A 14,640-nucleotide genomic window follows, 5' to 3' on the forward strand; every position below is an offset into this window, starting at 1 on the left:
AATATTAAGCAGCACAACTGTTTTTTACAATAATAAGAAATAAGAAATTAGCTTTGCCATTACAGGAATAAATTGCACTTAAGATTTAAAAAATATGAATTCACAACATTATAGTTTGTACTATATTTTTGATAAAATAAATGTAGCCTTGGTGAGCGAATTTTCATAAACATTAAAAACATCACACAAAAGAAAGAAAGAAAGAAATACTTTGTAGTATGCCGTAGAATGCTTTAATCTGATTGGTTGACGAATGTTCTAAGGCAGGGGTGCCCAAACTCAGTCTTGGAGGTGCCGGTGTCCTGCAGAGTTTAGCTCTAACTTGCCTCAACACACCTGCCGGGAAGTTTCTAGTATGCCTAGTAAGACCTAGATTAGCTGCTTCAGGTGTGTTTAATTAGGGTTGGAACTCTGCAGGACACCGGCCCTCCAGGACCGAGTTTGGGCACCCCTGTTCTAATGTGTGCAATTATTTTCAGGGAAACTCACGGCTAAAGTAGTTCCAGGATGGTCTTGGCCATATTACATGTCCATATCACTTCGCCAAATGATTTCAGTTATTTCAAAGGCCCATACAGCCTAAAACAGTAGGGGAACCAAAACCCACAAATACATTGACCAAGCAAAGAAATCTAGTAAACAACAACAAATTATTTCCATGTTTTTGCCACAAAATTATGTTTTATTATGTACAGAAAACACTATTTCTCCCGCTCTCTTTCCCTTACAAAGCACACACATACAGTATGCATGTACACACACACTTATACAGTACAGATCCACAGTCACACACACACACGGAAACATACATGTGTGCAGAAATGTGTTGTCAGAGTTACTCTGATGATTTTATCAGTAAAATAGTTTAGGAATTCAAAAGCAACCTGTCATTTCTCACTAACGAGGTAATAACGGAATTCATACATGCTTAATCTCTCTTTTTTTCTCTCTCTCTCTTTCTCTATCTCTCTCATTAACTGCAATAATAACTGCATTACTATCAATTATATATTACTATATCATTATACTATCAATGGTGCAAGCCTCCGTTACTAGGTCTAAAATGACATTTTAGAATTAGCAACGGAGGCGTGGGATGAGATGCGTAAGAAATTAATCCTACTCACAGGAGCGTTTTAAGGGCAAAACTTAACGGATGTCTTGACATCATCTGAACAATATATTGAGGTGTGTAGAAGCGAACCCTAGTAGAAGCGGAATAATTGACTCCGTTGAATTATTAGAAAACAACGCACACTCCACTTCGCATCGTGGACGCATCACCACCTCAGCTGTGCATTATTTTCTAATAATTCAACAGCTCGTCATCAGTTGTGACCCTGGACCACAAAACTAGTCTTAAGTTGCATGGGTATATTTGTAGCAATAGCTAACAATATGTATAGTTCAAAATTATAGATTTTTTTTTTATGCCAAATATCATTAGGGTATTAATTAAACGTCATGTTCCATGAAGATATTTTCTAAATTTCCTAGCGTAAATATATCAAAACTATTTGATTAGTAATATGCATTGCTAAGAACTACATTTGGACAATTTTAAAGGCGATTTTTCTCAATATTTTGATTTTTTTGCACCCTCAGATTCCAGATATTCAAATAGCTGTAGCTATAATCCTATCCTAACAAACCATACATCAATGGAAAGCTTATTTATTCAGCTTTCAGATGATGTATAAATCTCAATTTAAAAAAATTTACCCTTATGAGTGGTTTTGTGGTCCAGGGTCACAATTATTCCTTATATATAAAATGTAAAATTATGTAATTTTACAATATAAAATTACTTTAAAAAAAAAAAAAAATTGGTTACACTTTATTTTGTGTAATTATTTAATCAAGGTACGAGTAATATTATTTAATTAAGGTTTGGTTTAAGGTTATTGCATGTAATTATGTGTAATGTACTGTTATTACTGTAGTAAGTACATGTAACATGTAAAATACTAAACTAAAGTGTTAAATTTAAAGTGGTCCTGTTATGCTCTTTTACAGTTTTAAGTCTTGATTTTGTTTTGGGGGTGTACTAGAACATGCTTTCATGCTTGGTGGTTCGAAAAATGCATTATTTTTCACATAATTTACATTATTACAATACCTTTCTCCCCAGCCTGGCACAAACGGCTCGATTATTTCGGGGTTTGATGAAGGCCCGCCTTCCGAAAAACTAAATGTGTTGTGATTGGTTAGCTGTCACAGTGTGTTGTGATTGGTGAACAGCTTAGATGGTGTTTCAGTACTGCCACGCCCCTTGCCGAAGCAGCAAGTTCTGTCTGCTCTGTTATAGTTAAGGATGGCGTCAATATTGCCATATCAATTTGAGTCAGATTCAGACCCCGAGAATAGGATCGCGCAGAACCATTGCACGCACGAATATTGCAATACATATTAGAGTGGTAACAAAAAATTGTTGTTGTTGGTTTTTTTTGTAGCTAAATCGCGTTTTAGATACGATGTCAACAACCGCTTAAAAATAACGTCTCGGTTACGTATGTAACCCTCGTTCCCTGAAGGAGGGAACGGAGACGTCATGTCGGAGGACCGACGAAATTGGGATCTCGCTTAGAGGGACCAATCTACTTAGCTGAATTATACCATAGTCTCATAATTGAAGCGTAAATTCTGCAGATTACATCATTGTCCAGTATTGTACTGTCGGCAATTTATAAAAACATTTTCATAACTTTAACATACATATATTTACATACACAATTATTAAGGTGCATGTGTACTAATTGCGTTAAAATGCCCAGCGAGGCAGAAAACATCTGCTGCAAGGAAATTCAAAAGGCACGGGGGTGAAAAAAACAGCGTTCCTTCCTGGCGAAAACTTTACGCTACAGCAGCACTTATTCGTCGTCGTCTTGTCTGATGCACTCAACCAAGCGTTCTAACCACGATCTCGCCCCTCCCCACCCCCCAACCATTCGAATTTTCATAGGCAGGAATTATTTTAATGATATTCTAATGGGCCGCTTTGTGACAAAACCCGGAAAACTACGCTGTAGTCCAAACGAGCCGTTCGTTGTAGTTCTTGATTTTTACAAATAAAACGAAATATCTCACTTTGGAGTGAACTTTGAGATTTTTTACTTTGTAGATCTTTTTTTGACTAAAATTCTAAAAGTGAAAAAGCATAATAGGACTCCTTTTGGGCGCAGATTAAATGTATAAAAAATTTTGTGTTTTTTTTCTTCATTCAAAAGCTATATAGCCCAACATCAGTTCTGACCCCAGTAATGCTCATGTGGATGCAGGAAGGAAACAAATTCCAGCATTTACTGGAAACCCTTCCCAGAAGAGTGTGTTATTACAGTATGGACCAACCTCATATTATTCTCCATCTTTTGTGGAATGAAATGTTCACAAAGCAGATGTCATCATATTTTTGGCCATATAAAATATTGTGCACCTTATACCAGCACACCTTGGAGTAGATTTGCACAGTTCTGTCTCCTGCCTGCCTTGTCTGTCATTTTGTGTCTCTCAAACCCAGCCAAAGCACTCGCTCACTCGCTCTCTCTCTCACTTACTATCCCTCTCTTTCTTTTTTTCTCTCGTCTCTAATGGCTGTCAGGTTTTAGAAAAGCCATGGCTGTGTGTCTGAAGCAGCAGGTTTGTAGGGTGTGTAGCGGAGAAATCGTTCTGGCTCTCCCCATTTCAGTGCGGTTCAGAACGGCCGCCAGAGAGTAATTGCCCGTTGAATGCTTTCCCACTTCCAGCACCCTCGCTCACTCACCCGCTCCCCATCCACCTGTGCTACCTTTTTTCTGCTTCCCTTTTTTATAAGACGACTCTGTGGCAGCTTTGACATGTCAAAGAGTTCTTCTGGGTCTATTTTAAGAACACCATTTTATACTTTTTGAATGCTGGGAAGTGCTCAGGGTGTTTTTTCTTTTTCTTACAGATTTGACTTTTTTTCTTTTGTGCAGCTTCTGGGAGGCTGTTTTACATACACTGGCCCCAAAAACTATTTGGACATCTTAATATATTAAAGATCTATTTATTTCAGTGCAAAATATCAAACCAAGTGGCATTTGTAAACAAATATTGCACAGCACTTTTTTTATTTTGCTTTTCATTACTTTTTTACGTCTTGATTTTAATGACATAGTTATGGTTTTTTTAGAGATATATTTTATCAATTTAAAATGAAAAATCATGTATGACACACGAATGAACTGCTATTTGATTGGATGTGCATGTTACATTTAAACTTAACACAAGTACAAAATGGATATAAATTAATCTACTGTTCCTGGGTTATATGGAAATATATAACTATAATAAGAGCTCTCTTAACCTAATATGGCAATTATTGTTTGAGTTTCATGATTGCTACATCTATGTATCTTATCCATGATTGCATGATGCTTACGTATTTGGCTGAATCTCATCTTGCATGCACCTTAAACCACCTCCTGAGCTTGTTTGAGTGATTGGAGCATTATCAGTCTCAAATGCATCTTGTAGGGCATGTACACCTGGTCTTGTCATGGTCAAATAGCAATCTGATGTGTAAAAATGCATGAAGTGACCATGTGTCTTTTGTGTGAGATATTTCTGCTTTGGATTTGTTTGTCTGTAAATGTAATTTTGCAGTGCAACTATTCTTGCACATACTTAATTACACAAGTGACTTCATGTTCATGGTGTTTTACCTCATTCTTTTGCTTAATAGGACTCTAAAGCTGATGCTCTGGAGCTGAACCTGTCCTGTCCTCATGGCATGGGAGAGAGAGGTATGGGACTGGCCTGTGGACAGGTAAGACAACATTTAAAAAGCACTGCTGAAAAACTCACTCCTGATTTCAAAAATTATAATTTGCAGACCCTTATGTTGTTTCAAACCTGTGTGACTTTCTTTCCTGTGCAAAACACAAAATGAGAGAAATTGAAGCCTGTTTTCCATGCTTTTTCTATGCAATTACCCTGAACAGGGACCAAAGCTTTTAAGCTTCAGTAAAGACCATAAAAGTGTGAAACAGACAGAAATACAAGTCATTATTCTTTAACCATCTTGACGCCTGTCCTAGATCTTGTTGGAGCGTTTATGAGAAATGTATGTCCTGTTTGTGAATGAATGAATGAATGAATGATGCATTTATAGAATGAACCCCTCTTTTTACCTTTTAAATAACTTAGAGCTGAAGGTTGATATTAGGGTGGCACAATATGGGATAATTATAATTGTTGTTGCTGCTGTTGTTATTGTTATTGTTATTATTAAATAAAGATATACAATAAGAAATATTGCCTGTAATATTTCTGTAATGTTAAGTCCACTGATAGAGAGTTGAGTTGAGAACCCATGTGCAGTTTACTAAACAAAATACAAAAAATAAATAAATAAATAAAATGACATAAACTGGAGCACTAGATTTTGACTATAAACAGGCTTAACAATACTCACCAACAGAAGGTTACAATAACAAAGCTAAGAGACTATAGAAACATGCTATATATAGATGTTCCTGAAAATGCTCAAGATAATGAACCAATGACAAGACAGAACTGAGAAACTCCTGACAAGACAAACCAATGAAAACAAAAAAACAAAGGAAACACATGGCCAGATCACACGAGGGACAAAAGGAGTCACATTACATAAAACAGGAAGTAAGTAAAAGTAAGTACAATTTTATTTATATAGAACTTTTAAAGCTACAACGCACAAATAGCTTTACACAATATAAAAACACAATCATAAAAGATTGTGAAGAGCTCACAATCTATATAGATTGTGAAAATTTATGAAGAACTATACACAATATATGATGAAGCAAAAAAGCCATAATATTGGCAATATGCAAAATAAGACAAAAACATGAACATAAATAAAACCTAGAACATACATGAAAATTTCACTCAAAAATAAATAAATAAATAGTAATAGTCTTAATTTTGTATTTTTTTACAAGCTGCTTGCATGTAAAATAACACATTGCCGCGCCGCACTCTGAAACACACAGCACATATATTTCAATCATGACAACTCTCTGAAGATTTTAGCATGGTGATGGATATGACAATGTTAATGTATTTGGTATTGGCGTAATAGATCTGCTACGCTGCTGCTGCTGAATTGCTGCTGCTGTTGGTTATTGCTGTAGTTGTAGATTATTGATGCTGCTGCTGCAAGCAAGTACAGGAACTTGCTACTGCCAATGCATATGGCGATACGGTGCTGTGAGTATTTAAGACAAACTGCTGCTGCACAAATAGCATATAAAATAACCCGTAGCAGCTCTACACAGGTGGAGCTGGGGAAGGTGGAGGAATTCAGAGAAACTCTGAAAGCGCGCTGCAAAATGTGCAACATGAACCAATCAGCTTGTGGCAAGTCGTTTAACTCTCTGAACATCATCGGTTATGTTAACAACCCGTCAGCCTGCGCCATCTAGAGTTTCATGACTGAACTATACATTTATTTAATTGCAGGCTTACTGTGTTTTCTTTCCTTTAATCATGCTGCCCCAGGTGATTTGGTTCACAAAACTGGCCTGAATGATTTGTTCACTGGGGTCGGATTCATGAAACATTCTTAAGAAGAAATTTCTTCTTAACTGCCATTTTCTTCTTATTTTTTAACTTAAGAAAAAAGTTAAGAATATTTTGTATTCCCAAAAATTTATTTTAAGAATATTCTTATATTTTTTTCTTAAGATGGTTCTTAAGACAATTCAAATTCTTGAAAATAATCTTCTTAAAAATCATTGTAAATAACTTCTTAAATTTAGGACAGCCCCAGACTTGTCTTAAATCCCAAACATTAGGAATTATTTAATGAATGTATTGGGTTATTTAAAATAAATTGTTATATTTTTTAAGAATATTCTTATATTTTTTTCTTAAGATGGTTCTTAAGACAAAACTTGAGAAGAATTCAAATTCTTGAAAATAATCTTCTTAAAAATCATTGTAAATAACTTCTTAAATTTAGGACAGCCCCAGACTTGTCTTAAATCCCAAACATTAGGAATTATTTAATGAATGTATTGGGTTATTTAAAATAAATTGTTATATTTAAGCATTACAACAACACTAGCTTCATATAATACATAGTAGGACTATTAATAGGGATGTGCATGAGTTTTCTGAAGTGACAGCAATGACTGATAATGTAAATAATGATCGGTCATGATTAGCCTATGTGTGACGCTACTTTTTGCTGACTTCAAAACTCAGTAGCAACTCTAAAATGAGTCAGAGAGGGAGCTTTAATTGAACGCATTTCATTTTGGCAGTAATGCCAATAATCTTTGGCAGTATTCAGCGCACATGAATGCGCAGGACGCGTTTGCTGTAGCAGCGCGGACACACATACGATTCACTCAGATGAGAGTGCAAAAACACAGTACAAAAATGATTGAAACACATCGCAAAAAGATAATAAAGTGTGAGTTTATCAGTGCGTCATGTATTCACTCTGATAACGACTGTTATTTTCTTCTTAAGAAAACAAATTAAGATGTTCTTAAGAATATATCTGAGAACTTATTAAGAATTTTTCAAGAATAGCACTTAAGAACATTCTTACGAACTTCGTGGAATTTATCTTAAGAAATTTCTTAAGAAGATTTTCGTGAATCCGGCCCCTGGTTCTTAGTCTTTGGCCACAGTGGTTAAAGGTCAAATGGAAGGTAAAATTGACAGTGAATAACAACTTAAATTCACGTCTGTTCCTCACACACATTTATAATTTGACTTGGGATATAGCACAAGATTGTGCTTTTGCTTCAAAAGCTTAGTTTACACTTCATCATAGCTATATAGACAAGAAAGTGCAGCATAGTCCTCATAATTTCACCTTTTGTATTCCAAGTAAGCAAGAAAGTCATATTCCGGAAGACGGGACAGAAGGTGAATCTGGAAATGGCATAAGTTAGACTCAGACTCGGGTCACCTGCACATCACCTGCCCCACCACATCTCCGCTGCCAAGCTGTGATTTTTTTCCCCGCCGGGAGATCCTATAAGCCTCACAAGACATTCAAATGCAGAATAAATGGACAGAGCAGGTCAGGAGGCATCTAATGGTACCCTATTCCTCTCCATCTCCCTTCAGCTTCGTTATGGTTGTGAGGGAAGCGGGAGCTATTTCCCCCCTCAAACAGGACACAAAGCCATTGTGCTCCTGCAGAGGCTCTAAACGAGCCCTGCGCTACCTCTCTCTCTCTCTCTCTCACACACACACACATATGAAGCTAATCACAGCCTGCTGCCTCCTGGCAGCTAACCTCTGTGTGAACTAACGCAAGGCAATATCATTTAATCACACTGTTTGCCACACGCTCTCTTGTGCTCTCTCTGTGGCTGGCTTTCTCCGTCTGTCTGTCTCTGTCTGTCTTTGCTTCCTATTTATTTTTCCCCGTCTTTCAGTCTGGATCACCCCCTCTGCTCCCCCCATCTGTATGTTTCTGTCTCTCCCCCTTATACTGTAGGGAACATGGGGAGGTCTCGTTGATTATATGAGAATAAGTAGGAAATTGTGCACCGGTACAAAAATGTATGATTGCAGCCACATACTGTTGGGTATTTAATCAGGGAGTGTGGCCCTCTCTCTGAACCCTGGAGTGTACGGCACACTGGGCTAATGCAGCTCTATCTGGACACAGTGCTGTCGGAGGGAAAACTCATTTACATTTTACAAAGACAGAAATCAACTCGCAAAGATGTAAATATGCTAATGTTAAACAGTTTCTTTCTCTGAGCGCCAATGTAGGAGAACTTCAGGAATCTTAAGCGAGGCATTGTTTCGGTTCAGGCGTTGCTGGAATTCTCTTTTTATCTGAACTACATTTTGTTCTGTACTAGAGTCTGTTTATGATTAATGCCAAATGTTTGTGCTACAGCTTTAAGTTACTGTGGTTGTGATGTGTTTATCACTGATTTTTCAGACATGGGACCAAACATGCTCAAATTTTCATGCTATTAGTTTTAAAATAGCAACATTTGCACTCTAATTAATCAGAGATGATCACTAGAATGTTCTTAATACAAATGTACCATATTTGAGTTCCTTTTTATTTTATTTTTAAAATTATGATATTACATAAAAAATTACACCCTCTAAAACCACTTGTCCCCAGACTTCATACAGACATATTTTTATAAGAGTATAATATCATATATAACTTAATACTTCATATTATATTATATTATATTATTCTACATTATAATATAAATATTATATCCTGGCTCAAGGAAAAGCTTAATTCTAAAAACTGTAATAACATACATTGTAAATTGTACCTGCTTTTTGTCAACACCTTCAAATTTTTATGAAAAATTAAACCTGGCAACATGAAAGTCCTTTTTTAATAATTGACCTGCTATGAAGTCAAGACTCTCTCTCTCTCTCTCTCTCTCTCTCTCTCTCTCTCTCTCTATATATATATATATATATATACATATTCAGTATAACTGTGTTGACGTCATAAGATGTAAGTAGCTTATATTTTCTCTCATAATGATGATTATGAAAGAATGATGATGACAAATAATTTTTAGAAATTTGTTTTGGATTTTTGATAATTTTGCATTACTAGTAGCAACACCAGAAAAACAAAATCAATGCTGCAAAATATAATTATTTTGTCAACGACATAACTTTTCTCACTCATTGCAGTTATATACAGGTGCATCTCAATAAATTAGAATGTCGTGGAAAAGTTCATTTATTTCAGTAATTCAACTCAAATTGTGAAACTCGTGTATTAAATAAATTCAATGCACACAGACTGAAGTAGTTTAATTGGAGCTGAAAGGAAAGGAAAGAACAAAAAGGAAACGGAAGGAAATTATTTAATCCTAAATAATTATTTGATACACATACTTCTACTTTTTCAGTTCTGTAGCCCATTTTGAATCAGTGTTATGAAAATCACCACAGCATCCGGAGATGAAGCAGCTGCTGTCCGTGGTTCTGAAAACAGACATCCCACAATCTGCAGGACAAAGTACTTTCCCTCCCAGCTTGATTTATATTTATAGATCCTCCTTATGTGTGATATTGTCTGCGGTGGATAAGATAATGCACCCGTGCCTTACTTTACACCGCCTGTGCTGTGTTTCAGATGTGTTCAAGTCCTCAGCTTCATATATTACCACTTCAGAAGTGTAACATATTCATTGATCTTCCACTGCACCTTCATGTGTATCAGCCCTTGTTTCAGAGTCTGACCAGAGTGTGTGTGCGCAGTGAGCTATCTCATACTCAGACTCAATGCCCTCTACTCATGAGATTGATGTGTCTCATAAGTGTCCCAAGCCTCGCTGGGACCTGTTCTTCCCGGATTTCGAGGGAAAGTGTTTCAGACACGTCTTGCCAAGGTGCCTCTCTTTCTGCATTCATAGCACTAGCGAAGCATGAGCCCTGAGCTCGGAGCCTTGAAAGCCAAGCTTACAAACACTTGTCAGCCAGAGGCCTTTAATAAGCTGTCATAGGCCTTCCCAGCGCCACTGAGCTCCCCTCTGTGAGGACATTAAGTTCTTACAAGCAGCATCTGTTTCAGGGCCAGGCACCTGCCTCTGGCCCTAGCGCTCCGCTAATGCTTTTCTACCTTCCCTTGACCACGCTCCCTGCTGTTAGCCACTATGTTTTAGCCTTGCCACCGGTGACCTACGCACAGATGGACACGCACACACACTTGTGCTCGCAGACATCTGCTGGCCAGCCTCCATTATGCTCCTGGAAATCTTAATGTGCTCTCAATCTCTTCTGCGAGCCTAAAGGTGGCGGTTTTTTCTCCTCTCTCAAGCGTTTCATTCCTCGGGGCACCCAGGTCCCATCTCCACCAACAGCTTGCACAGTTTTCCCTCTGTCTTTTCGGTTTTTCTAGCTTCTCTCTGTAGACCGTAGAACATTCTGGTTGCTACCCTCTGACAAGATTTAGTGTGTGTGTGTGTGTGTGTGCATGGTTTTCCAGCCTTGTTATAAATGCTCGCTGCCCACATCCCTCCCACGGCCCATACTGGTGGCTATTTTCCTCCAATGCACCACATATCATCCCCTCATGTTCCTCAGCACAAAAGAAATTCGTACAGACTGAAGATCTCCACCTTGAAAAGCATTGGAGTTTCTCATGTCATGTCAGCGTCCACCGGTTTCCTGTGTTCAGGCGGCAAAATCTCAAGACAGAAACAATAGCTCGAGGGTAAGATCCACAATAAAGTTTCTCGCACAGCGATTACAGAGCGTGGCACAGAGGCTGCATTTCAATCAAATGTGATGGGCTACAACAAGTTAGACAATAGGGTTTTTCCTCAAAAGCGCCTCATTTCTATCTCTTTGTTTGCTGCTTTGTGCTCATCCCTTTCCTTTCACTCACTCTGACACTTTTCCTCCGAAAAAAGGAAAGAAAAAAACATAAAAAAGAGATGTTTTATGGGCCCACACATGCTATGAACAAACACGCTCATATTCAGAGGAAAACAGAAATGCCCCGAAGCATCGCATTTGCAACAGATGTCTGAGGAGCCCGAAGCCTGGTACGACAGAGGCACATCACATTTCCATTTGGCACATCTCAGCCGTATCTCTGAGTTATGACAGTTTGCGCTACTCTCAAGATGCGCGCCATTCAAATCTCATTCATTATGAATGCCAGTGATTTGGAGGGCTGCCATCACGTTGCTCTCCAGAACCACAGCACCAACAGAGGAGGAGATACGGCTTCGCTATAAAACACACTTTATTCTGCTCCAGAGAGATAGGTTATTTTCCTTCGTTTAAAAGTTCTGAGGGACTCTAGCTGTATCTGATTCAATGTTTTATTTTTGTGACTAAAATGCAGGATGTTAAATGCAGATCTGACTTGTTGAACTCAAATTTCTGCCTGCTTAAAGGAGAACTAGTGCTCGAATTACAAGGAGTTTAGAGGAGCTCAAGACTCCTTATTTTCAGTCATAACCCCTCTAGTTATCTCTACAATCAGGCTGAGAGGGTGGCAACCCAACCATCCCTTGAAGTGTCATATACATTTTTTTACAACAGGTCATCACCTCCATAATGTCAGATTGATATTGATTTAAAATAAATATTTCAAACATTAAAAATATCTACAATGACAATAGCCAGTTGCAGTGCTGTATATCTGTGGCAGATATGTGTAGTATAGCCAGAGGTGGACAAAGTACTCAACTCCATTACTTGAGTGAAAGTACAGATACTGCTGGTCAAAAATTACTCCATTACAAGTAAAAGTTGTAAAAACAGATTTTTACTTAAGTAAAAGTACAGAAGTACTTGCTTTTATAAGTACTTAAGTACCAAAAGTAAATTTCCTTTTTTATGTCAATGCACTGTTTTATTGTTGCACGTAATACTTGCAATACTTCTGAAGCAACTTAGAATACATTACACCAACTGAATACACTGACTGGCTTGTAGTATTCTTTGGAATACTTTTAGAATGTTAAAAACCTATGGGGGAAGAAAATGAACACCCCTACTAGAGTGATTACTGATAAAAACAACTTTCAAAGCTGCTACATAGTAACGACTTTCTACTTCGAGGATCTTGATAGAAATGTAGTGGAGTGAAAAGTACAATATTTGTCTTTCAAATGTAGTGAAGTTAAAGTCATAAGTTCCCAGAAAAATAATACTCAAGTAAAGTACAGATACACAAAAAGTGTACTTAAGTACAATACTCAAGTAAATGTACTTAGTTACTGTCTGCCTCTGAGTATAGCGTGGAGTAAAAACAGATCTTGTTTACCATAGTTACCATTTTATTTCAATTGTGATATTGGAGAAACAGATTATATATATTAATTATCAAAATGTTGGTGTCAGTAATTTTATTTATTTATGTATGTATGTATGTATTTATATTTATTGTATTTTTTAAGTTTTATTCAGCAAGGTTAAGTTAAACTGATCAAAAGACAAAAGATTCTAATTCAAATAAATGCTGTTCTTTTGTACTTTCTATTTATAAAAGAATCACAAAAAAATCAACACCATTTCCAAAAACAATATTAAGCAGCTCAACTGTTTTTAATGTTGATAAAAAAAGAAGAAAAGTTTCTTGAGCAGCAAATCATATTAGAAGAATTTCTGACACTGTAGACTGAAGTAATGGCTGCTGAAAATTCAGCTTTGCTGATATATTTTAATATATATTCAAATAGAAAACAGTTATTTTACATTGTAATAATAGTTTGCAATATTACTGGTTCTACTGTATTTTTACCAAATAAATACAGTCATGTTTTTTACCAAATAAAAACATACAAAAATCTTACTGACACCAAACTTAGTGTATATACTGGTTATAAAAGAATAGAAGTTATAGGGGAGACAGCGGTTACTTGTCTCTTCAATTATGAAAAAAATAAATAGTAAAAGGTAATGTAAATTTGGTTCTAATTTGAACCAACATACAAAATAACTGCTTGAGATACACACTGGTGTAACTGGACTTTTGAATCAAAACCTTCTCGTTACTGAGATATAGCACTTTTCCTCGTTGGACAACTAGCCCTGGTCTCTCCTGTACTGGAACGCAGATCTTTGAGCATTGAGTCCCCTGAAGCTTTGTTATAATTCAAACATTGGAGAACACATACATAAAATCCCTACATTCCTATCAGAAAGGTGCACACGCAATATAGATTTTTTTGTTGTTGTTGCATACTAAATGAGAGGGAGATGAGAGGCAGAATGAGCGGCAGTAAGAGAAGATTGGGGGAAGGGAGCGGGAAAAGGCAGCAGCAGAAGTGAAAAAGCAACATGAAGGCAGCGATGTGTTTCAGACGACATGTTCAGACACAGCGTTTTCCTCACTGGCCACATCTGAGAGAGTTCATGAGGGGATCGCTAAACCATTTGGAGTCCTTGGTGTGTGTGTGTTTGTGTGTGTGTGGGGGGGGGGGGGGGGGAGAAAGCGAGAGAGTCTATGTGAGGAAAAATGAAGAGCGATCGAGAGAAAACACATTTTGAACATTGCCTCTGTGCTCTGTGGCCAGTGTTCGGTGAATATTTAGGGTAGCCTTGCTGTTTTAAAATGGACCGGCAGATGAATGTGAATGAATGAGAAATGCACCTCAAATGTTCCAGTTTTCGCCCTTTGTCATTTTCGGTTTGGCATCAGAGATCCTGAATTAACAGCTTGAAGTTCCTGGATGTCCAAAACGAATGTCAGAGCAATTCTTAAATAGTAGTTTCTTTCTGTGATCCATAGAACCATGTAATGAGACTTGACTTACATCCCCCATCACTCTAGGACCCCGAGCTGGTGAGGAACATCTGCCGCTGGGTCAGAAAGGCCACCACCATCCCCTTCTTTGCCAAGCTCACACCCAACGTCACCAACATCGTTGACATCGCCAGAGCTGCATATGAGGGTATGAGCAGCCTCACCTACAGACAAACATATGACAGTAGACACAGTCATTTTGAGTACATTTGTGGATTTTAAAAAATATGTTGAGTATGATGGGGAGGTCTTAAACACATACACACATATACATATACACATATACATATATATATGTACAGTATACATATATACGTTTGGGGTTTGTAAGATTTTTATATATAATGCTCACCAAGGCTGCATTTATTTAATAAAAAAAAAATAAATAAATAAATATATATATATATATATAT

At 37.2% G+C, this 14,640-nt stretch overlaps 1 protein-coding gene across 4 annotated transcripts in view; it reads left to right on the forward strand.

The window, feature by feature from the left end:
- dpydb (dihydropyrimidine dehydrogenase b) overlaps nt 1-14,640 on the forward strand; it is a 168,681-nt gene that overhangs the window by 110,874 nt on the left and 43,167 nt on the right. For all 4 annotated transcript variants that reach the window (XM_016284786.1, XM_016284785.1, XM_016284783.1 and 1 more), the window contains 2 exons: nt 4,703-4,786; nt 14,255-14,375. In XM_016284786.1, the coding sequence (XP_016140272.1) occupies nt 4,703-4,786; nt 14,255-14,375 (205 nt within the window). The remainder of the gene's footprint in view (nt 1-4,702; nt 4,787-14,254; nt 14,376-14,640) is intronic.

This window comes from Sinocyclocheilus grahami, unplaced genomic scaffold (genome assembly GCF_001515645.1).
Source record: "Sinocyclocheilus grahami isolate Dianchi unplaced genomic scaffold, SAMN03320097.WGS_v1.1 scaffold188.1, whole genome shotgun sequence".
Lineage (NCBI taxonomy): Eukaryota > Metazoa > Chordata > Actinopteri > Cypriniformes > Cyprinidae > Sinocyclocheilus > Sinocyclocheilus grahami.